We start from the raw sequence: 26,409 nt of genomic DNA on the forward strand, positions 1-26,409 counted from the left end.
GTAAATATCTCTCCCGCGTATGTTAATGAGATGTTGATAACATAAAAATTAACATTTCTCTTCCGCTCATGTTAATAATATTATTCACTCAATATAATGTGAATTCGAATGATGCGGCCAGCCTATTTAACAGAACGTGCTTAAGAGAGTTCCTATTTTATTATTATTATTATTATTATTATTATTATTATTATTATTATTATTATTATAGCAAAGACCAACACGTCAAAATTAGCAATGCATGGAAATTTAGAATACAGTTGCAATTATCCACTTCAGATATAATCTGTTTATTGATCCTAGATAAACAAATATATAATTATAGGTTTCTTCATGGGTACGGTATGGGGAGAGAGAGAGAGAGAGAGAGAGAGAGAGAGAGAGAGAGAGAGAGAGAGAGAGAGAGAGAGAGAGAGAGAGAGAGAGAGTTTTCTAAATAATCTTATAGGTCAGTCTGGAGAGAGTGAGAAAGTTTTCCAACTAATCTTACAAGTAAGTATAGAGAGAGAGAGAGAGAGAGAGAGAGAGAGAGAGAGAGAGAGAGAGAGAGAGAGAGAGAGAGAGAGAGAGAGAGAGAGAGAGAGAGAGATTCCCAAAAACTGCAAATTCTTGAATGAAAACTCTAGCAAGAGCTGATGGGAGAAACAGGTAGCCCATTCGTTTATAGCTTCCCCAAAAGGAATTCAATAAACCGATTAAGCGAGCTTCGAACTTATGATGTACTCCGATAAATAATGTCGTCACGTCTTTATCTTTTCACCAATATGCACTTTCCCCTTCCTGGGGGGGGGGGGGGGGTGGCTCCAGAGAAATGGAAAACAACAGCAGCTTCTACCTTGTAAATGGTTTTAGTTTTCTTTAAAAGGAAACTATTGTGCCGGCTTTGGCTGTCCGTCCGCACTTTATTCTGTCAGCACTTTTTCCGTCTGTCCTCATTTCCTAAAAACTACTGAGGCTAGAAGGCTGCAAATTGGTATGTTGATCATCCAACATCCAATCATCAAACATATCAAATTGCAGCCCTCTAGCCTCTGTAGTTTTTATCTTATTTAAGGTTAAATTTAGCCATAATCGTGCGTTTGGCAAAGATACAGGCCAGGCCACCACCAGGCCTTGGTTAAAATTTCATGGGCCGCGGCTCAAACAGCATTATACCCAGACCAACCGAAAAATAGATCTGTTTTCGGTGGCCTTGATTATACGCTGTAGCGGCTTTACAGAAAACTCCATTGCGCCGAAGAAAATTCGGCGCCTTTTTTACTTGTTTTTATTGGGAGTAAAGGTAGTTTGACAGGTGTAACAGGAGGAAAACCTTTTGCAGTTGCACTATGAAACAACTGTTAGGAGAGGATTGAGGAAAGTAAGACGGAAGAGAGAGAATATGAACGGAGGTACAGTAAAAAGGAATTGAAGCGGTTGCAGCTAGGGACCTAAGGAAAAGGCGTACTAGAGAACTCTAAGCAATGGCTACAGCGGACCGCATGAGGTGCACTGACGGCGCTATCCCCCTACGGGAGACAATAGAGAATAAAAAAAGACAATATTTAAATTTATTTTCAACATTCAAAGGATAAATAAACCCTGAACCCAGACTTCTTACAGCGAATAACAATAAACGTAAGAGATTAAGAAATTCGTAAGTTCTCTCTCTTCCTTGTTCCTTAAATACGAAGGACTCGGTACAGCGTCTGATTCTGTTAGAGAAGTCCCACTGAGTCCTGCCTGGTGTGGGAAATTCGACTGGAATTTGACTCGATCCGGGTAACTTGTGGAAACTCGTGCTAAGTTAGCTTCCTGTGTGTGCGGAAGTTGAGCAACGTTTTTGGTTGACCTTTCTTTATGGTTATGCAGTCTCTCTCTCTCTCTCTCTCTCTCTCTCTCCTGTGCATTTTTACGAGAGGAATTAAATATTGTATCAGTATCCGGAGTATACATCGATTCTGCAAATGTCTGAAGCCATATTATCTCTCTCTCTCTCTCTCTCTCTCTCTCTCTCTCTCTCTCTCTCTCTCTCTCTCTCTCTCTCTCTCTCTCTGTCTCACGTTTGCGTCAAGAATGATTGTATCATTATTAAAATTCTGCAAATGTCATATACTGTTTCTGAGAGGAATTAAATATTGTATCAGTATCCAAACGTCTGACGTCTACAGTATAAGAGAGAGAGAGAGAGAAATATTGTATCAGATCCGAGAGAGAGAGAGAGCAGAGAGAAGAGAAATCTCAAAACCATCTCACAAGCCTCTCATCTCTCTCTCTCTCATTTTTACAGAAAGACAAACACACAACACAACACAAACCTACGCCCCTCTCACTCTCTCTCCTGTGCATTTTACGAGAGGAATTAAATATTGTATCAGTAGCCTACCCGATTCTCTCTCTCTCTCTCTCTCTCTCTCTCTCTCTCTCTCTCTCTCTCTCTCTTCACCTTCCACTGCGTTCTTCTTCCTCAATCCCGTGATGGCATAAGGCCTCATCCTCTTTATGAAAACAAAAGAAGAGCGGCTGTTCCTGTCACTCGCCCGTTGCACGACACAAACGCCTACCTGTAACGTCTTGCTGTCGGGAATGGGAATGGGAATGGGAATAAAAGGTATCCATTGTGTCAGAATTATCATATTAAAATATATATATATATATATATATATATATATATATATATATATATATATATATATATATATACATAAACACACAGACAACACAACACAACACAAAGCCCCTCTATATCTATCTTATATACTGTTCTTATATATTATATTATATTCTTTATGAAAACAAAAGAGAGAAGTATTTACAGAGAAAGAGGTTAAATGGTAAAATATATAATCCATTGAAAGATTGATATAAAAGGAGAAAGAGGTTAAAAAAGAGAGAGAGAGAGAGAGAGAGAGAGAGAGAGAGAGAGAGAGAGAGAGAGAGAGAGAGAGAGAGAGCCCTTTAAACTCAAGTAATCTGCAGACAGAAGTATATACAGAAAAAGAAGTTAAATAATAATATACATACATTGAAAGATAAAAAGTGAGAGAGAGAGAGAGAGAGAGAGAGAGAGAGAGAGAGAGAGAGAGAGAGAGAGAGAGAGAGAGAGAGACCAGGACTGCAGCTCAGGATCCCGGCTCAATATCAGAGTTGAATGGAACCTTTCAGTGGAACGGTTTGTTCCTGAATGAATGGAAAAATCGATTACCCGTGGAAACACGTCAAAAAACTTGTATATATATATTAAAAACTGTTTTCTAATTGTATTTTAGGACCCCGGCTCAAAAGTCAGAGTTGAATGGAATGGCTGGGTCTTGTTTTGGAACGGTTTGTGATGGTATGAATGAATGGAAAAGTGGAGAGGTGTATGTGTGCGTGTGTATACACACACAAACACACACATATTGTATATAATCCACGCAACGACACAGCCGCAGACACAAATTTGAAGATCGACAACCTGCAGTCTCGAAAACTCTCTGTAAAAAAACGCCATATTGAACGGTCGCGAAAAAATAAAACAAGAATGAAGAAAAAGACAATAATATAATCCACTTTTCAAAGTCATTAATGACACAAATCCCTTTTTCTATAAGTTACAAGATGACATATCCCCTTTTGAGCCTGAAAATACTAGGGAAGGGGCCTGAATACTGGGGGAAAGGGGGCAGAGGGGAGGAGGAGGAGGAGGAGGAGGAGGAGGAGGAGGAGGAGGAGGAGGAGGAGGAGGAGGAGGAGGAGGAGGAGGAGGAGGAGGGTCATAATTGGTTAAGAAGAACGGAGGCTGCAGCATGACAAAAGGCATAATAGCAATAAAGGGGGAGAGTTAAAACTGAGGAGAGGAAAGGAAGAGGCGTGAGAGAGAGAGAGAGAGAGAGAGAGAGAGAGAGAGAGAGAGAGAGAGAGAGAGAGAGAGAGGAATAACACGTCTACCTGATTTCTTCCCCTTGAGCTGCGCTCTTCAATTCTTGCCGCCACCTCAAAACTACTCATTCTACTGCCTCTCTCTCTCTCTCTCTCTCTCTCTCTCTCTCTCTCTCTCTCTCTCTCTCTCTCCTCCTCCTCCTGCCAGAGTTATCATCTCGATCTATCGATTATCCTCTTTCTCTCATTCCCACCAGCTTTTTATTTCTCCTTCGTCATATGTGAAGCCTCTCTCTCTCTCTCTCTCTCTCTCTCTCTCTCTCTCTCTCTCTCTCCTCCTCCTCCTCCTGCCAGAGTTATCATCTCGATCTATCGATTATCCTCTTTCTCTCATTCCCACCAGCTTTTTATATATATATATCTATATATATATATCTCTCTCATATATCTCTATATATATATATACACACACACACACATATATATATATATATATATATACGTATACACAACATAAAACAAACTTGATAACAGGGTATCAAGCAGACAAGACACATCAAGAAAACTCAAAGCTGTGTCAATTCAAGAAGAATCTTCTTGAAACAAAAGCAAAGATTTCTTTACTCATTACTTGAATTTCCAGTTCATTCCCCCTAGACAATATGGCGAGACAGAGAAGCTGGAGTTCTCTTCTGCCTTTTCATTGTATTCTAAAATGTTCAAGTTTGTTTTCCGGTAAAATTCCTTGAATTTACAATGCAAGGTGATATCATTATATTACAGTATTATGACGCGTGCTTCATTAATGCTGGTTTTACCCTTTTCTGACCTGATTTCTGGAGAAATGAATTTTAAATCATTATTTATGAACTAGATAATATTTTCCCTTACAATGAAACGAGTAACGATGGGTAAATGTTATCATAATAATGTAATTTGCGTTTGAATGAAAAATGCTCAAACAGAAAAAAAACATGAAAATAGAATACAATTTTAATGGAATTTAAGTCATTTCCTTAACGGCGTCCATAGCAATTTTATATACTATAAACGTTTTCCTCCCCCCATTCCTCAAAAAGGTGACTCGTTTTTGTCATGATGCAATTTCCTTAATGTGTTTTATTCCTAGAGGTTAAGAATAGCCACTTGTCCTTTTCAAAGTATCCTGGGAAAAATTGTGATTATGAATCCTTATAGAATTTTCTTACCTTCTTCGTAACTCGAAAGTTACTAAGTACGTTGGTGTCTAATTAAATCATCTATCTCTCCAAGAACCCTTACAAATATGTAAAAAATATTTATATAATTTTTAATCCTAATCTTCACATCTAGAATTATGAACATAGTGCAAGTCACTGTCATTTCTTTACGTGACATTTTCTAAGCAACAGTAATTACATACTGCTCGATAATTACGTATTTCTTTACCTGTCATATGCCATCAACCCCCAAATAATTACAAATTATGTGTAATTACTAATTAGAGGATTTATTTACCTGTTATTATATTTCCAATTAGAACTTATACAAAGTTTCAATGCTGACAAAGTTAAATTTCTCTGATTAAAGATGTGATTTCCGTACCTGCCATATTCTCTCTCTCTCTCTCTCTCTCTCTCTCTCTCTCTCTCTCTCTCTCTCTCTCTCTCTCTCTCTCTCTCTCTCTCTCAACCAAAACTATTACAAATTACATATGTCATTTTTTATCCCCACATAAAAACACTTAAATATCGTCATGAACTAAGTGATTACCTTTCTCTCTCTCTCTCTCTCTCTCTCTCTCTCTCTCTCTCTCTCTCTCTCTCTCCAAACCAAAAATTATTACTAAAAATTATGCAAATCGTTTCCTGCCCCCAAATAACAACAGATTTCAATATCATCATGAACTAAGTGATTCCTTTACCTGTTCTCTCTCTCTCTCTCTCTCTCTCTCTCTCTCTCTCTCTCTCTCTCTCTCTCTCTCTCTCTCACCAAAACATATTACATAGTACGCATATCATTGAGAATTAATTGGTTTCCTTACCTGTCCTTTGACTAGGCTAGCAGCAAACTGCATGATGACAGCTTCGATAGTGTAGGCAGAAGCCCAACCCCTGGGAGTTAAGAGTTCCATGCAGATGGCGCCACCTTCCATCACGAACCCCTAAGAAGAAGAAGAAGAAGAAGGTGAGTTAGATCATGCTTTGTTTACAACCCGTGGAGCTTGAAATTTAGCCTAGACAATACTCCTATATATTATTATAAAAATTCTTCATTGAGAGCGTAGTTATATTACAAATCCTCGATGGCGTCGCTAAAGGTAATGTTAAAGAAGTTGGACAAGTTATACGTGACCAAATGGAGGCAGGTGAACAGTAAAAGAAAATAATGCAAATGGGGGCATAAGTAGGAATGCCATGAAGAACATTGTAGTGATGTCTACAGTATGCCATCCAAAGTCTGCTGGAAGCGGTAGCCCACTACGGGGACAGTTCCATATTCCGAAATCTATAGTGGCATCGACACAACGCGAATTACCTACATGGAACTTAATTTGGCTGGTGAGGCAGAGAAAAGGCAATATTAGTTTAGGGTAGGTCAAGATATTCAAATACTAAGACAAAATTTGGTTAGAATGTGATAGCAAAAGATTGCTATGACTAGTTTAGGTTATATTAAAGATCAGATTACATAGTAACCACGCAAAGGTTAAGGTATGCTGGTCATGTTATACTCATGTTAAAGTTTGCACCCAATGAATATGTAAAATGAGTTAGATAAAGCTATGCTAAATTGATATTAGCACAAGTTACATTATTTTGTTAATTCGACAATAAGTTAGATTTTAAAATGACTCAATGCTTACAAATGCATCGCATATAGTGGGTTTTCGTGCTAAGGAGTACTGTTCAAATTACATGACAAAATATCTCGGACTGAACTAAAGATAACATTTAGTTGAATTTAAGTGAAAGTTAAAAAAAGGCAAGTTATTGTACAAGAATTCAAGAAAGGCAACATTAAAGATAAATTATACAGATGATAAAAAATTCAAGTTAGGCAAAATCTAAGGATAATTTATACAAACAAAGGACAAATTACATCATAGCTAAGGATATCTGTGGACGGTTACAGCAATCCTTAGAACTCAGTCGTGACTAAGCACAGCTAGAACCACTGCGTCATGGAAATATAAATATTACAGCATAATTACATAGCATCTATCATACGGTCCCACTATCGTCTGACATAAATGGCTGTATTTCTGTACTTCCAATTACATTCTGTAACTTCTTTCAAATGAACACCACATTCTTTAGAAGGCTGGATTTGAAGTCAATGGCTTGTTCCATGTGAATAGGGCTCATGTTCTGAATAATAATAATAATAATAATAATAATAATAATAATAATAATAATAATAATAATAATAATAATAATAATAATAATAATAATAATGTTACTTCTTTCAAATGAACACCATAATATTCTTCGGAAGCTTGAATTTCAAGTCAATGGCCCCTGTGGTGGGCTTGTTCCATATAAATATGGTTCTTCATCTTCTGAATAATAATAATAATAATAATAATAATAATAATAATAATAATAATAATAATGATAATAATAATAATAATAATAATAATAATAATAATAATAATAATAATAATAACGACGTTGAATCAATATCACCAACTTTAGATATAATCACTAACAAGAGACTTGTAATGATAACATATGGAAAGTTATGTATCCATTCCAAACAGAATATGAGGGGTGTATATAGGACATAACTAAAATCAATGGATATTATCTATTTAAGGTCTGTGACCTCAAAAAGGGACAAGAAGATCAGCTAACGCCATTATGAAATAACAAGGGAATGGGAAGTCTAAATTGGAGGGAAAATATATGAAATTCAAACACAATGTTTGCGAAAGGTCAATATATACACAGAATGAATATAGACTAAAGTATTTGCAAACTTTATAAGAAAGTGTGATAACATAGCATATTCCCAGAGAAAGAAGCAGAGGCTTACGAATTACAACAGCAATAATAATAATAATAATAATAATAATAATAATAAAGCCTTGTAAGACGGTTGCAAGCAGAAAAATCAATACACCTGCTTTATAAGTGATATGTTAAACTCTTCTAGCAATCACAGAGAGAGAGAGAGAGAGAGAGAGAGAGAGAGAGAGAGAGAGAGAGAGAGAGAGAGAGAGAGAGAGAGAGTGCAATATCCCTCTAACATAACAAAAATGCTTTATTTACTTGAGCCAAATCAAAAGCCGCGTCCAATCGCTGCGTAGAAAAAAAACTAATACTTTATTAAAGAAACATCTAATTTTGTTTGCCCTTGCTTCCTAGCCCCACCCCAATCCTACTCACAACATCCCCCTCCCCCTCCCCCTCTCAAAAAAAACCCGCTTTCATAGCAGGGTGGAGCCCCTACTTTCAGCTCAAGATCGAGCGCGCAAGCGCGCAAGGGCCACTCACTCGGTCGCTGGCATCGCTTGCTGACGTCACGAGCCAACTTCTCAGAATAAAACTCGTTTGGGAGCTGGAAGAAATTCATATATACTCGTTGCGAGTCGCATTATGACGAGCAAACACACTCCAGGAACTTGATTAAATAAGGTAATTAGAAAGCGGAGAGAGAGAGAGAGAGAGAGAGAGAGAGAGAGAGAGAGAGAGAGAGAGAGAGAGAGAGACTGTCTGACTTGGGAGGCTAAAAAATGTTTTTTGAGTGTACATAGTTACTGGAGAATGAGAGAGAGAGCTCATGAACCTGCGAATTCTTTTGGGGGTGAGAAGTAATTATGACTGCAATGATAAACAACAGAGAGAGAGAGAGAGAGAGAGAGAGAGTCCATTTCTGTTCCAGTATTGTACCTGATCTAGTCAGGTTATGAATGCAAGAATCCCAAATCAAATTGTAATAGATTTGAAGACAAATGATTAAATAAAATACTAACGAGGAATAGTGACCAAAAACAACAGATTCAAAACAGATTTAAAATGGGAAATATTTAAAAATAAATTAGCAAATAAAAACTTTGATTAAAAACAACCACTTGACAGGACTCTGAATTGGAAAATACTTAAAAATAAATTAGCAAACAAAAACTGATAAAAAACAACCACTTGACAAGATTTTGAATTGTGAAATACTTAAAAATAAATTAGCAAACAAAAACTTTGATAAAAAAAACAACCACTTGACACGATTTCGAATTGTGAAATATTTCAAAATAAATTAACAAATAAAAAAGGTAGATAAAAAAACACTTAAATGATTTTAAATTGTGAAAAAACTGATAAAACAAACTTGGATAAAAAACAACCACTTAATATTTTAAATTGTGAAATATTTGAAAACAAATTAATAAATGAAACACTTGGATAAAAAAACCGCTTAATATAATTTTAAACTGAAATATTTAAAAACAAATTAACAAATGAAAAACTTGGATAAAAAAACAACCACTTAATAGAATTTTAAATTGTGAAATATCTAAAAACAAATTAATAAATGAAAAACTTGGATAAAAAAACCACTTGATAGGAGTTTAAATTGTGAAAGATATAAAAACAAATTAATCAATAAAAAAACTTAATAGGAATTAAGGTTAGTTCCAAGAAAGCCCGCAAGAGGGCTGGATACCACCATCCTGAAAATTGGTGTTTTTTTTTTTTCTTTTACCGAATCGATTCCCACTAGTTATTACAGGTCATTTATCTTCAAGGTACGGCCGCTGATTAGCCTGACAGCCTGTAATCACGTGTTCATGGATATATTTTTGAAACCCGATACGAAGGGCGGGTTGTGAGGCCTGTCGTAACTCATGCATGGACCCTATTGAATATCGGAGGAGAAAACTACACACACACACACACACACACACACACACACACACACACACACACACATATATATATATATATATATATATATATATATATATATATATATATATATATATAATTATTATCACAAATATATATACTACAGTACTGTTCCTGCAGTATATATATTTGTGACTTCTTATACTCTGTATCAGTCCTTCGTCAATGGCTTGGAAATAAAGTCGAAACCGGTCAGGACCTACACCCCGTCTCTTATTTTTCACCTGTGGTAATGTGTGATATATATATATTTCTCAAATAAATATCGTCCACGTGGCACGTCCGATTTTAGGCCTCAAGGAGTTGTGGGGTGGGGGGGGGAAGCCACTTGACCCCGCAGTAAATGGAAGAAATGCTATCGCCCCCCCTCCACCGCCCCCCCTCGCCAGCCCAAGGTAAAGCCCGGCATCTCGTGGACAATATAAGCAACCTCTGAAGACTCGAGGAATGATGAAGGGCCGTCTGAGTGCTCCTCGAGGACGACCTCTTCCTCCTCCTCCTTCTTCAAGGAAGGATTCTTCTTCCTCCTTGAAGGACGACTTCCTACTCTTCCTTCTTCAAGGAAGGATTCTTCTTCCTCCTTGAAGGATGACTTCCTACTCTTCCTTCTTCAAGGAAGGCCTCCTCTTCTTCCTTAAAGGACGACTTCCTACTCTTCCTTCTTCAAGGAAAACCACCTCTTCCTCCTTGAAGGACGACTTCCTACTCTTCCTTCTTCAAGGAAGGCCTCCTCTTCATCCTTGAAGAACGACCTCTTCCTCCTCCTCCTCCTTGAAGGAAGACCTCTTCCTCCTCCTCCTCCTCCTCCTTCAAGGACGACCTCTTCCTCATCCTCCTTGACGAAAGACCTCCTCCTCCTCCTCCACCTTTGAAAGGCACAAGGCCGAGTTTGCTCATAATCTCTGCCTGGCGGAGCTGATCTACCTACTTGGGTCTCAATGGGCCGAGAGTTCCTCGTGTCTGGTTAAATGATTTGGTGAAGAGGGCCAAGGAATCCCTTTAAATTATTAAGGAGGCATTTCCTTGAAAATGTCAAGTCTCAGGGAAAAAGATGCCAAAATTGTGCTTATTAATATATTCATGATCATTTCACTATTCAACAAACAGCTCGTGAGGCTAGGGTCGAACGCCTTTTAAAAATAATAATAATAATAATAATAATAATAATAATAATAATAATAATAATAATAATAATAATAATATTAGACTGTTATGCATGCAACTCTCTCTCTCTCTTTCTCTCCTTACGTATCCATCCACGAAACAGCTGATAATTCATCTCTCTCCGTTTTTCTTTCTAGAGCACGAGGCTTTTATAATTCTCTCTCTCTCTCTCTCTCTCTCTCTCTCTCTCTCTCTCTCTCTCTCTCTCTCTCTCTCTCTCTCTCTCTCTCTCTCTCTCTCCTTACGTATCCATCCACGAAACAGCTGATAATTCATCTCTCTCCGTTTTTCTTTCTAGAGCACGAGGCTTTATAATTCTCTCTCTCTCTCTCTCTCTCTCTCTCTCTCTCTCTCTCTCTCTCTCTCTCTCTCTCTCTCTCTCTCTCTCTCTCATGATCAATGGCTCTCTCAAGGCATAAGGTCAAAAGCGTAATAAGGCATCATAAGGACACTTGGGGAAACTACAGACTTTGACACAAGCGGTTGTCATGGCAACGAGACGCATCTCTCTCTCTCTCTCTCTCTCTCTCTCTCTCTCTCTCTCTCTCTCTCTCTCCAACAGCAACATCAATCTCCCGTGTTTCTTAAAATGACGTCGTGCCACGTCTTGTCTCTGGTCCCTCTGCACAGACGTCGTCGTTGTAAACGACGAGTTACCGTGGCCAGGTCGTATTGCAGTGGAACAATGACTTCGGAGATGTCGTTCGTCCCTGTTAGGCAATTAATCAGATGCTTCTTTTTTCCTCGTTTTTCTTAATTCAGAGAACATTACAAAGATATATATGTAAATCTATATATATATATATATATATATATATATATATATATATATATATATATATATATATATATTACTGCAACCAGTTAACCTAGCCTAAATTTTCATGGCCAAATGTGTACCAAACAAAGCTGGCCTAGAACTCACTGCCCCAAAACAGAATATTGCTCAGTAATCACTGTATATTGCAATGTTGCACAATCATTCACAACTGAAAGATACAATTTCATCATTCTTTCAAACATTATTCATGACACGAGTCGTCCAGTAAAATCAGCTGATCGGCTATCAACAAAACGCCCATATTCCTATAAAAGGCTTTCTTCAATTCCATTTTATCTTCCGAGAATTAAAATGTTCTCAATCGCCTTATTATATTCCACTATCTGTGAATTTTATCAATTGGACTGGTTTTATCTGATTGAATACTGTGATTCTCATCATAACGAAATTGTTTTACTTATCGAATATATCGCTTTTTAGTGTGGCTTACTGTTTGGAAATGGTTATTTGTCGAAACTAATCTCTTCGTTTCAACATTTTCAAAAATATCCGGCAAAGCCGGGAAATTTCATTTAGTCCGGATTACCTGAAAATCTGGGTATAATGGAACATTTTTATATAATATATATATATATATATATATATATATATATATATATATATATATATATATATATATATATATATATATATATATATATATATATATATATATATATATATATATATATATATATATATTATATATATATATGTATATATATATATATGTATATATATATATATATATATATATATATATATATATATATATATATATTATATATATATATATATCATTTAAATGCAACTCACTTCACATGAGGTAACGGAATGACAAAGAATATCGGAATGGGAATACAATACAGAACAAAGACAAATAAAATGATAAACAAATAAAAAAATGCGCAGAAGTTTCTTCGTCGCAATCGAGTTTTCTGTACAGCCGCTACAGCGTATAATCAAGCCTCCGAAAATGGATCTATCTATCGGTGGTCTCGGTATAGTGTTGTATGAGCCGCTGCTGCTGTCCATGAAACTTTTAACCAAACGGCCCGGTGGTGGCCTATCCTATACCGTTGCCAGAAGGACGGTTATGGCTAACTTTAACCTTGAATAAAATAAAAACTACTGAGGCTAGAGGGCTGCAATTTGGTATGTTTGATGATTGGAGGGTGGATCATCAACATACCAGTTTGCAGCCCTCTAGCCTCAGTAGTTTTTAAGATCTGAGGGCGGACAGAAAAAAGTGCGGACAGAAAAAGTGTGACGGACAGAAAAAGTGCGGACAGAAAAAGTGCGGACGGAATAAAGTGCGGACGGACAGACAAAAATTGGCACAATAGTTTTCTTTTACAGAAAACTAAAAGGAAGGAGGTGCAGACTGAAAAAAAAAAATTAAAAAAATGAAATAAAGTCCATACGAGTATAAGGAAAGACATTCAAGTGACTGAGGTCTTATTTGCAATCGTCAATATGGAAGAATAAGCGAGAAAAATTCTCCAGGGCGAAAAGGAATACAGAAGGCGGGAGAGAGTGACGGATAAATTGACAGATAAGGAGAGACAGGAAGGGTTTAAATAAGGGAGAAATGGAAGATAGATAATCATCTCTTAATATATAAAAGAAACGTTTGAATTAATTTAGTCCTTATTTTTTCCTCAAAACATTGGAGATCTCAGGGAGTCTTAATATTATTTTCAGCTGTGAGTTTGTGATAATAATAATAATAATAATAATAATAATAATAATAATAATAATAATAATAATAATAATAATAATAATTACAGATACTTTTGCCTTTTCTGTCAAAATAAACTAATTCATTTATTTGCCTGTCTCTCTCTCTCTCTCTCTCTCTTTCAGTCCTCTTTCTTATTAAATTACTTACTTTCTTCTCTCTCTCTCTCTCTCTCTCTCTCTCTCTCTCTCTCTCTCTCTCTCTCTCTCTCTCATCCCATCCATGCATTTCAATTAATATTCTCTCTCTCTCTCTCTCTCTTCCATCCCATCAATGCATTCAATTAATATTCTCCCTCAGAACGCTTCTCCAAATTCTGAAGATCGGTTGTAAACTGGCCCTCTCGTTGTCTGGTAATAAAGCCACTATAGCACATTCTAGTTTATTTTCCATTATTCGTTTTCCTTTCTCTGTTTATTGGTCACTCAATCGTGTCTTGATCGTTCTTTTTCAAATGAATTACTATGATTTGCTACTAATGGCTCTTATGCTGAGGTTTATAAAGGATATGAATCTGAGTCTAATAGCTGTTTCTTTAATGTTAAGTTTGGTGTCCCTTTTAATATGAAGTTTGGCTTGGACGACGCAAGTCAGAGTATTTATTGTGCAATTTAGTTTTGGGATAAACCATTCTCTCTCTCTCTCTCTCTCTCTCTCTCTCTCTCTCTCTCTCTCTCTCTCTCTCTCTCTTTCCTACAAACGATTTCTGCTTAATTCTACTGCAAAGGCAATTTAACCATCCACTCTCACACTGGTTCCTTATTTGACGACTGCCAAAAAGATACTGAATTTCGAAGCGTCACGTTCAACCAACGTGACTTCTCTCTCTCTCTCTCTCTCTCTCTCTCTCTCTCTCTCTCCAACTGCCACTCTAGGAGCAGACAGAGGTCGATAAAAATGAAAAAGTAAATTTTCCATAAGCCAGCATCCACTTTCTCTCTCTCTCTCTCTCTATTTACTTCCTGGTGTAACTCCCCGAGATTTTCAGACCAAGACGTTTCGCGGAGTGAATGAACTAAATCACCCCGAGGGAGGAAAGAGAAGAGAGACGAAGGTTTCCTGAAGTTTTTGTATTTCTGAATTCATTCTCTCGTCAGTTTTCCCCTTCTGAAAATCTCCTGCAAGGGAATACTTCTATGTGGACTTGTCTGAATAGAGACTGAGTGTATTACGTCTGCAAGGGAGTACTTATACACGGACGGGTGTGTTAAAGTGTGAATATAGTTGGTAAGGTAGGTGATCTCTCTTGGCGACAAGGGGCCATAACTCCTTTTTTTTTTTTTTTTTGGTATTTCTGTTAATCGACGAGACAAAAAAAGTTGAATTGGGATACATTTTCAACTTGAAGTTACATATTTCAAAGTTTTCACTGGGGAAGACTACACAATATTCTGTTTAGTCACCAAAAATAAAACGCCAGCGTCTTCTTTTTTCTCTTCTCGAGCACAAAAAACACCTGGGCACTTCTACAACACTAGTTCAATCTAGATTGGGAACCAATGGGAGATGAGGGTACACTAATACCATGCCCCTGTCAAGAACCTTTCGAGAAAACAGACTTCTCAAGGTTCAATCGAAAATGAGGTAAAAACAACAGACTAACTACCATATCGCTTAGTTTGACGAACTGGTTAAGCCATTTTTCCCGCATTCTGAGAAAATGTTCTTCAAAGATTTTGACATCATTCAGTGCTTCTAATTAGTTCATCTTCCGAGGATATTTGGTGGCCAAATCTGACAACGATATATTATACAACATCAAAAACTGGGTCACTTTGGCTGGAAAACTCAAAAACTCAAATTAACAGGTACAAAATGCACCTAAGCAATCGAGTTTTCTGTACAGTGTATAATCAAGGTTACCGAAAATAGATCTATCTTTCGGTGGTCTCGGCTGTTTGAGCCGCGGCCCATGAATCTTCAACCATGGACCGGTGGTGGCCTGTCCTACATCGTTGCCAGATACACGATTGTGGCTAAATTTAACCTTAAATAAAATAAAAACTACTAAGGCTAGAGGGCTGGAATTTGGTATGTTTGATGATCGGATGGTGGATGACCAAGATGCCACTTTGCAGCCCTCTAGCCTCAGTAGTTTTCAAGATCTGAGGGCGGACAGAAAAAGTGCGGACGGACAGACAAATAGCCATCTCTATAATAGTTTTCTTTGACAGAAAACAAAAAATCACTAAACGGTTGCACAAATTCATCTTCCCAGATCACAGATTTGAAAGACGCATTGATTTACATTAATGAACTTTTCTTCTGGGGGAGTTAAAGTGTCGGAATAAAATATACGAAAATTCCTTCTATTCTTCAAAATCTCCTTTGCTTATCTGTTTTATTTATTTATTTCTTATCCATTTATTTACTTATTTGTTGATTTGTCCGTTTTTATAATCTGATCTCCCCTTTCTGTATTTCTCTTTACCTTGTTACTTCGTTCGAATGAACACCTTAATTTTCTTTGGAAGCTTAAAGAATTTCAAGTCAATGGCCCCTGTGGTGGGCTTGTTCCATACGAATAGGGTTCATCTTCTGAATAATAATAATAATAATAATAATAATAATAATAATAATAATAATAATGCTTGAATTTCAAGTCAATGGTCCCTGTGGTGGGCTTGTTCCATATGAATAGGGTTCATCATCCGAATAATAATAGTAACCTAATTACCGTTCGAATATCAACGTACGAGTATTTCCCTACGGACGAAATGAAAGTAAATAAAAAAAGAGAATCAGGAGAGAGAGAGAGAGAGAGAGAGAGAGAGAGAGAGAGAGAGAGAGAGAGAGAGAGAGAGAGAGAGAGAGAGAGAGAGAGAGTCCATTCAGAAAGCAACACGCTCCGAAAATGGAGTCGGAATTTGGTCCGGATAAACAGAAAACATCATGTGACTCCGTGTATGTATTTGTATTTACTCCAGTGCACTCCTTCGCCTCTCGGCTCCATCTCTTCAATTACTCCTTCTTCTCTTACTCCCATGGTCCTTCTCCCCACTCCCCTCCCCGCCCCCACACACATACCCAGACTCTCCCGAAATTCCAGCCAGTTCTTCCCCAAGAATTTTCTGAGTGGAAGACGGTACGCCATGACTTGGGTTGGAGTCCCGAGAGAGAGAGAGAGAGAGAGAGAGAGAGAGAGAGAGAGAGAGAGAGAGAGAGAGTTGTATTTGTTGATTCACCAGTCCTCGCCCAATTCTTCTGGCAGACTTTCTACCTACTGCAATGGTTGCAAATGTTGCTGGGAGCGATGCAGAGAAAGCCTGGCATTGCATTACAGAGAGAGAGAGAGAGAAACACACACACTATCATTTAAGCCACTTCTTTCTCCGGTAAATATAAGGTGATTATGCTTGTGTTTGTAAATATATCTTAAGTAAAAAATGCGCCGAAGTTTCAACGGAGCAGTCGAGTTTTCTGTACAACGTATAATCAAGGCCACCGAAAATATATCTATCTTTCGGTGGTCTCGGTATAATGCTGTATGAGCCGCGGCCCATGAAACTTTCAGCCACTGCCCACGGTGGTGGCCTAACCTGTATCGTTGCCAGAAGCACGATTCTGGCTAAATTTAGCTTTAAATAAACTTAATAAAATAAAAACGACCAAGGCTAGAGGGCTGCAATTTGATACGTTTGATGATTGGAGGGTGGATGATCAACATATCAATTTGCAGTCCTCTAGGCTCAGTGGGTTTGAAGATCTGAGGGCGGACAGAAAATGTGCGGAGAGAAAAGTGCGGACGGACAGACAAAGCCGGCACAATAGTTTTCTTTTACTGAAAACTAAAACTGAATCCGATTGATTTGTGCTGTAATATAGAATTGAAACCTTTCGGGGTTCGTTATCTGGGGCTAATAATTCTTGGGGGTCATTATCTTTATGATATTTACAGTCTTTTGTTTATGTTTTTACGGCCATCCCTGACGGGCCTGTCCTAACCGCAAAGGTTGATACATCCCGGGTTCAAACCCTTATGGGGGGGTCACTATCTGGGAAAGATCCTAGAGTTGCAACATTATCAAGTTGCAGAAATGAACATCTGCCGAGATCTGGTTGCAATATGGACATAATTTTACCTCCGGTTCTATTGCGTTTCAGCTTCTGATTTATATCTTGTCACAAAAATGAAATTCATACTTATGTTTTCATTTATATTTATTGTTTATCTTTCTATAAATTCTTTAACCTCTGTTTCTATTACAATTCTACTTCTGATTTATATTTTGTCACAAGAATGTAATTCATATTCATATTTTCATTTATATGCACTGTTATTTTGCTATAAATTCCTTAGCAATGTTGTTCATTATATTCTTGCCATCATTACTGGCAATGATTGTACCATTATCATTATAATATTATTTGCTGTTTACCTCTTTATAAATTCTTTAACATTATTGTTAATCATACTCTTATTAAAACTAAATACAATGATTGTAGCATTATTATTATTATTATTATTATATTACTAGCCATGATTGTAGCATTGTTATCATAAACAATGCTGTAACACTGCTCCACATGAGATATAAATTATGTATCCAGTTTTTGTTGAGAGAGAGAGAGAGAGAGAGAGAGAGAGAGAGAGAGAGAGAGAGAGAGAGAGAGAGAGAGAGAGAGAGAGAGAAATGTCCAATTTCCACTGTCTCTGTTTCAGTGTGCCAAAGAATGAACTGACTAGCAAGTTGAGAGAGAGAGAGAGAGAGAGAGAGAGAGAGAGAGAGAGAGAGAGAGAGAGAGAGAGAGAGAGAGAAATGTCCAATTTCCTCTGTCTCTCTTAAAGCGCGCTGTAAAATGGAAAAACTAACTTAGCATGACAATAGCAATTTTCTCAAGCCAGTACCATATACCTTCTCTCTCTCTCTCTCTCTCTCTCTCTCTCTCTCTCTCTCTCTCTCTCTCTCTCTCTCTCTCTCTCTCTCTCTCTCCCCTTTTATTTACTTCTTAGCAAAACTCCTGGAGGAAACAGGACATTGCGCAGACGAACAAAAGGCTCCCAAAAACATTCTCTCGTAAAACCTTCGAGTTACGACTCAAGTGGAGTCGCTTCTCGTACTTGGCCCTCGAATGAGGAGGTTGAGCATGGGTCGCCCTCGGGAGGGGTATGTGCCCTGGGTATGAAAGACTCGTATAGTCCTGGAAGTCATATGCGACTGGTTAAATGACCGACTGAATTTGATTAATAATGAACAGATTATTTGACGACAATAATTAACCATAGTTGTCATTATGATGGCAAACTAATACCATTTATGCATTGTGATAATAACTGGCGAGGGTAAAATAACGTTAAATAAACAGATAAATGATGCAACAACGCTTAAATGAATGATCATGTCAGGGTAACTGGAACAATACTAATAATAATGCACAGTAATAATGCTAAAATTTGGACTGCAATAATTATTAAAATGAAAATCATATGGTGACAAATCATTTGGGGCACTCTCTCTCTCTCTCTCTCTCTCTCTCTCTCTCTCTCTCTCTCTCTCTCTCTCTCTCTCTCTCTCTCGTTTTTCCTCCATATTAAAACCACATCCACCATTATACAGTAGTCAGTTTCTTTCCTTTACGATAATTCTCTTAAGTGGACAAAGGTGTTCAGTGCTCATTAGCATAAATAGACTAAATTGAAATAGATTAAAAAAACAAAAGAATTGTCATTTGCTCTTCTCCCGAGACTATATTCCAGCAAGTAATCAAATAAACTAATATTCAATTTTTCTTCAGGTTTCCCCATCATTTTCAATTTCCCCGTGCATCCGCAACCACTCATTCCTTTCTTCTCATTTTCCTCCTCATTCCGCCCTACTTTTATTCTGTTACGCTCTTTAATATTTGCTGTGACGTCAAACACAACTTTTGGTTCGCCTTTTTTTTTTATTTTCGGCAATTCGAAATGACGTCACACCACCCACCTGTTGTTCTGCTAAGACCTTGATCCACTCTTCCACTCTCTCTCCCTCTCTCTCTCTCTCTCTGTCTCTCTCTCTCTCTCTGGGGACTGGGCAAGCCTTGTTGAATCTACCAAGACCTTGAGACCTTGATTCTCTCTCTCTCTCTCTCTCTCTCTCTGGAGGACTGGGCAAACCTTATTGAATCTACCAAGACCTTGAGACCTTGATTCACTCTGTCTGTCTGTCTGTGTGACTCTCTCTCTCTCTCTCTCTCTCTCTCTCTCTCTCTCTCTCTCTCTGTGGAGGACGGAGCAAGCAGCTGATTCTACAATAACCTTGATCCTATCCTCTTCTCTCTCTCTCTCCACTTCACGCACATAAATAGGCAACTCGGTAATGCAAATGCAGAGCAGGGGACTCCATTTTCCTACCCAGAGAAAAGAAAAAAATCCTTGCAACCAAGGCTATGCAATGTCTGCAGAATTCTGACAAGAACTCTCTCTCTCTCCGTGTAAAGAGATAAGCGTACTGGTTTTATTCTGGTACACAAGAGCGTAGGAAGGTTATGACGTAAAGCCGTGAAGACTGTCACCTTGAGAGAGAGAGAGAGAGAGAGAGAGAGAGAGAGAGAGAGAGAGAGAGAGAGAGAGAGAGAGATTCTTCGTGTTCCTCACAATAACATCTATAAATGCGAAAAACTTACAATTGTAATCTAGTCATTTCAAAACTACCTCTTCATGGTAACTGCTGTTCGCAAAATGAGAACAACGTTTTTGTCAACGCATGTTTGTCATTCATTCTGCACGCAATTTTGTATTAGTTTTTGAACGCAATGCATATATACTAACAATATATATTTTGAACATATATATATATATATATTATATATATATATATATATATATATATATATATTGTATATTTTGTTTTCCGTGGTTTTAGTTTGAAATATGCTCTGTGAGACATGGAGACAATTTAAGTTAATTTAGCCTTGTGATTCTGTTACAGGAAAACGTAAAAAAGAGGAAAACAAAGGAGAATTTCATGGTAGGGCTCTGGTTACTAAACTGTAAAACACGTGGGCACATTTAAACACATACATAAATGACATTAGTACGGGAAAGAGGAACTCAGTAGGTTGAATGAACTGGGAATTCAGCCACAGTCCGAAGCTTTTGCATCCCTCTGAAAACAGATAACATAATATGAAAATAGACAAAGAATAATGAATTCAGCTGCACTGAGGTGCCAAAGGAGTAATAAAGAATTAACTGCCGATGCAAGAGGCGCACGGACATAGACAAAGGGAATTTCTGGCTTTCTCTTTTAAAAATAACGAGACAAAAGCGTGACTGAAATGGGGCTCTTCAGGGCACTTTAATAATAATAGGCGGTCCGTGGATGAATAACGTGGTGAGATAATAAAGGGGCAAGGCGATGGGGACTCCTCGAAACTCAAGCAATGGCGTGTGGGCTAGGAATAAGTTGAATAAGTAACTTTAGGAAGGGCCACGTGGTTAATAGGGCATCGATGGGGCCAGGTGTTGAGGACGTCTTAAGTTAACTCCATATCTTCCAGCCCGCGTGTTTTCGTGGGCACTTTATCCCCTCCTATGGGACAGGGGTATACAGATGCTTTGACTCAGCAAGGTTTTGGCCTGTAAGAGAAACACCCAGCCGATTCTTTTGCCTCGAAGGAAAGATCTTTATCAAAAACTTTAATCTTTTAACCCTTGTTTTTAAGTCGATAGACAGATGGTCTATCGATCGGCCAACTTCCATCAACAGAGGTAATTTGCAAACTAATCATAATAATATATAATAATATATATATATATATACATAAAATATAAACAGTGTACAAGACCAAGAAGAATATATATATATATATATATGATAAAACAAAGTGCATAAGACGCCCTTTGTTTTCACCTTTTGAAAGCCTTTTGATAATCCTTTATTTTTCGAACATGAAAGCTTAATATAATATATTAACAAAATTAATATAATGCTTATTCGGTTTAATAATGTTCAATGCAAATGATATTTCGGCTTTGCACCCTCAGGTTGTTAAATTCAGCTGATAACAATCTTGCTGTTTCAGCACCATTTTTATTGTTTTGACAGTACAATTGAACTGCTTTTAATCTCTGTTCCTTTGTTAATCTCATGGTTGTATAAAATATCTGAAGAAATGAAGATTTAGCAAATTAATTAAGAAAATAATAAAGAAAATATACATTATAAGATATATAATTAAAGGGCGTTATATGCCGCATTATTAAACCGAATAAGCATTATATTAATATATATTATACTAATATTATGGCAATATTCATGTTCGAAAAAATAGGATAATCAAAAGGCTTTAATTTTGTTCCATAAACAAAGGGCGTTACTTATGCACACCATATATACATACACACACACACACACACACACACACATATATATATATATATATATATATATATATATATATATATATATATATATATATATATATATATATATATATAAAACACTACGTTCATCAAGTTATTATAAAGCTACCTTACAATTGTATATTTTTCCATTTATAGATGTAATTATGAGGAATATGGAGATTTCAACGCCAGTTAGCACATTTGGTAGCTTACTAAACTGTACATACACACACACAAACACACACACACACACACTGAGAAATCTGCAAGCAGTTTTATTCTAAAAACATACGAACATAATGTACTGAAATTCAACTATATATAACCTCATAATAATAAGCAAATAATAATAATAATAATAATAATAATATAATAATAATAATAATAATAATAATAATAATAATAATAATCTTTATTTTCAGCACATGGAATCTCGAGCAATTATCTATCTACACACAACACAAGTTTCGTAACTTCCATCACAGAATACAAACTTCACATAAAATATAAACAGTGTACAAGACCAAGAAGAAATTGCAAAAACAAAGTGCAAGATATTTCCCCTTGGTCTATATGCTTTTTCAAGCAAAACTTGCTTGAAAATGCTTTGGAGTAAAAGGGAAAATAATGCACTCTCTCTCTCTCTCTCTCTCTCTCTCTCTCTCTCTCTCTCTCTCTCTCTCTCTCTAATCAAGTCTCTCTGTGATGTTGATATGATCATTTATGTTTTTCGTCATTTTTATTTCTTTTCTTTCAATTATCTATTATTTTTGAAGATTTGCTTTTGTTTTCAGTTTCTGTTCTTCATATCCAACTCTCTCTCTCTCTCTCTCTCTCTCTCTCTCTCTCTCTCTCTCTCTCTCTCTCTCTCTCTCTCTATATATATATATAAATATATATATATATATATATATATATTCATATATATACATAGATTTGTATATATATATACATACATATCTATATCTACATATATATATATATATATGAATAACCACCAACCCAGGACTAAAAACGAAATAAAATCTATATTATATATATATATAATATATATATATATATATATATATATATATATATATATATATATGAACATTTATCTATTTATCTATCTATCTATCTATCTATCTATCTATCTATCTATATACATATATAATACATACATACATATTCATGTATGTATTAAAATGAATAATCACCAGCCCAGGACTGCACACGAAATAAAACCACTCGCTCCGTAATCAAGTCCAGTCGATGTGTGATATGATTTTTACAGAAGTACCGATATTAGTCATATCCTTTTGAAGATGAAATATTGGCGCGCCGCCCCCCAAAGCCTTATTAGTGAATGATTGCATTTACGAATAGTGTTGATTCATGGATATGGTGATGATGATGGTGTGATGATGGTGACTGTATAAACGCCGTAGTATCATTAATGATATCGAAGGAATTATGGTAAATAATGTGGAGTATTATATAGATAAATAAAAACGAACTTGTAATCGATCTCAGAGAGAGAGAGAGAGAGAGAGAGAGAGAGTGCGGACGGAGAGAGACAAAGCCTGCACAATAATTTCCTCTTACAGAAAACTAAAGAAAACTAAAATAGCAGTGTTCTTTATAAATTTTGCAAAAATATTAACAAAATTATTATGCTATAAAGAAATTAGTTTGGTTCGGTGAATTACCACTGGTACCCTTTGTAAACAATAATAAAAAATAACATTGTGATTTATAACCTTGAAAAAAAAATTACCAAAGTTATTTGTGCCATAAAGAACTTTAGTTTGGTGAATTATACTGCAACCTTTCGTATATATTAATAAGAAACTATCAAAAACTCAGCAAAGAAAGTCATCTGTGCTACAAAAAAAATTACTTAACTAAACCACCAATATTATGTTTGTCACATCCTGCTAAAAAACTATAATGATAATTGAGTCAAGGGAATAATTATAATCACGAAAATAAAGGACAAAAGTATCAAGATCAGAACGACTACACACGCACCATCAAAACACGACGCGTATAATCCCTGGAATGATAATCAGTCATGCATAAGGAATAAGTCATACGCAGAATTTACTGTCAAGCAACAATTATGAATCACGTGTGAATTCATGTGCTTTGTATATACTCAGCATTCAACGTGGAGTAATATATTAATTGAAAAAAAGTCAGCAGGCAAATGTATTAATTTTCATTAGACAGTTACAATATTCCCAACATGATTTGTTATTATTATTATTATTATTATTATTATTATTATTATTATTATTATTATTATTATTATTATTATTATTATTATTATTATTATGCAGAGACGAAGCGAGAACGGAAGTCAAGTAAAATGCTAAAAAGTGGGCTCAGCTTAGGACGCAGAGGAACGCCGCTAATCTCTCTTTCTTAATGCTTACGTCGCGGAGAGTTACAGACACCGGTTTAAAATCATACAAGAAAATAGGTTTTCTTGACATACAAACGGTTGAATGATTTCATTGAGATATTGACCTTTGTTTTATGGAAAGAAAACAAAGAAAAAAAACGGCTGCTAATTATTAAATATTCACTGACATTATTTTATGGAAAGAAAAATACAAACCAGGTCTGATTGCAGCGATCTCAAAATCTAGCCTCAGTAGTTTTGACCCTCTCTTTTATTTAAGGTGTTGAAAGCAAGCGTTAGCTTCGTTACTCAACATTCTGGGTCCGAGTTGGGGTTAGACAGTACGTACCGCTTGAGGACTGGCAACGATATAGGAAACAACAAGCAATCGACACAAAATTTACAGTTGAGAGACTTATGATGGCGGGTGGTTTTTATGGAAAATTTTGGTCCCAAGGCCAAGCGCTGGGACCTATTATGAGAGACCAGCGCTGAAAGATATAGGTCTATTTTCAGTTGTGGAAACAACTGTTAGGAGAGGTTTGATTGGTATAGTAAAAGGAATGAGTGTGTTTTGTTAATTACTCTTCAAGAGGTTACGGTAAATTTGGCTCAGTTGATTAACCATGCTTTTAGTTTTCTGTAAAAGAAAACTATTTGCGCTTTGTCTGTCCGTCCGAAGAAACTTGGGCTGCATGCTTTTTTACAAGTTGCAGCCCTGTCCGTTAGCCACAATTTTCCTTCTCTATCTATCTATCTACCACCGGGTGTCTACCGAAAGATATCTATTTTCGGTGGCCTTGATTAGCTGTACAAAGTTGCGCCGTTTTGCATTTATCACAAAAATATCAGTTCATAACTTAGTCGATTTCATTAACCACAACACGAACATCCTCCATTTTTCGTGTTTTATTCTCTCTCTCTCTCTCTCTCTCTCTCTCTCTCTCTCTCTCTCTCTCTCTCTCTCTCTCTCTCTCTGAAAAACTTTGACCTTCACTTGTCAATGAAATAACTTTTTCATTTTTTCTCCTCATGAAATAGGTCTCTCTCTCTCTCTCTCTCTCGTCCTGGGGTAATCATCCTAATCCCTAATTCCTAATCCCTAATCCCATCATAAGGTACCATTAACTTCCCAGGGAATCCAATTGACTCCAAGTGTCTTTGTTCTTCGAGTTGGTAAAACTGGCCGGAATTAATCTTGGGAATCAGAGCCCGGGAATGAATCATAGGATTGGGAATCCTTCCTTCCTTCCTTCCTTCCATTCCAGGAATTAATCAGTATAAGAGGATAATTAACTCTCTCAAAATGGAGTCTTCGCGAGAAAGGTCATTCTGGGTGTGTTAACCCTTTGATGGCTCATCAACTGCGGAGGAGAAAGAATATTTCAGATTTCTTTTTATTCGTTTTTGTATTTTAGATCTCCGATTCTGGTTGTCTAATTTGAAGCAGGTTTATATTCTGGATTCGTTCCTATTCTTTAGGATGAATACCTTAATATTCTTTGGATGCTTGAATTTCCAGTCAGTGGTTCCTGTGGTGGGCTTGTTCCATATGAAAGCCCATATGAATAAGGTTCATCGTCTGAATAATAATAATAATAATAATAATAATAATAATAATAATAATAATAATAATAATAATAACTAGCTTGAATTTCCAGCCAATGGCCCCTGTGGTGGGCTTGTTCCATATGAATAGGGTTCATCTTTTGAATAATAATAATAATAATAATAATAATAATAATAATAATAATAATAATAATAATAATAATAATAATAATAATAATATTCGAACTGTGAATACTATATCAACAACATATTGTAGTTCATGTCGCGTTGCTTCAATATTATTTTGTATATTCTGTGTACTTACACATTAAATATTAATTATCCATTACGACATCCTCTTCTGTGAAAAACTGTGAAAAATTCTCTGTGATATCTTCAATGCGGATTCTACATTCTCGCGTTACCGGTATTCTGTCCTAGCAGATTAACATCCAGAATTCATTTCTCAAATTTTCTACATACTTTTATGAATTTAGGCCAAAGCCCAAGCACCGGGACCAACGAGGTCATTCAGCGCTGAAACGGAAACTGACAGTAAAAGTTTGAAAGGTGTAACAAGAGGAAAACCTCAAAGCAGTTGCACTATGATGAAAGAGAATATGAAAGGAGGTACAGTAAAAGGAACGAAAGGGGTTGCAGCTAGGGGGCTCAGGAAGGCACGTTGCCTAG

General features: G+C 36.5%; 1 protein-coding gene across 5 annotated transcripts in view; it reads right to left on the minus strand.

The window, feature by feature from the left end:
- LOC136855928 (ubiquitin-conjugating enzyme E2Q-like protein 1) overlaps window positions 1–26,409 on the minus strand; it is a 250,774-nt gene that overhangs the window by 23,307 nt on the left and 201,058 nt on the right. For all 5 annotated transcript variants that reach the window (XR_010858177.1, XM_067133425.1, XM_067133423.1 and 2 more), the window contains one exon: window positions 5,864–5,983. Coding sequence is in view for 4 of the 5 variants with exons in the window: in XM_067133425.1 (XP_066989526.1) it covers window positions 5,864–5,983 (120 nt within the window). In the remaining variant the exon portion in view is untranslated. The remainder of the gene's footprint in view (window positions 1–5,863; window positions 5,984–26,409) is intronic.

This window comes from Macrobrachium rosenbergii, chromosome 33, assembly GCF_040412425.1.
Source record: "Macrobrachium rosenbergii isolate ZJJX-2024 chromosome 33, ASM4041242v1, whole genome shotgun sequence".
NCBI lineage: Eukaryota > Metazoa > Arthropoda > Malacostraca > Decapoda > Palaemonidae > Macrobrachium > Macrobrachium rosenbergii.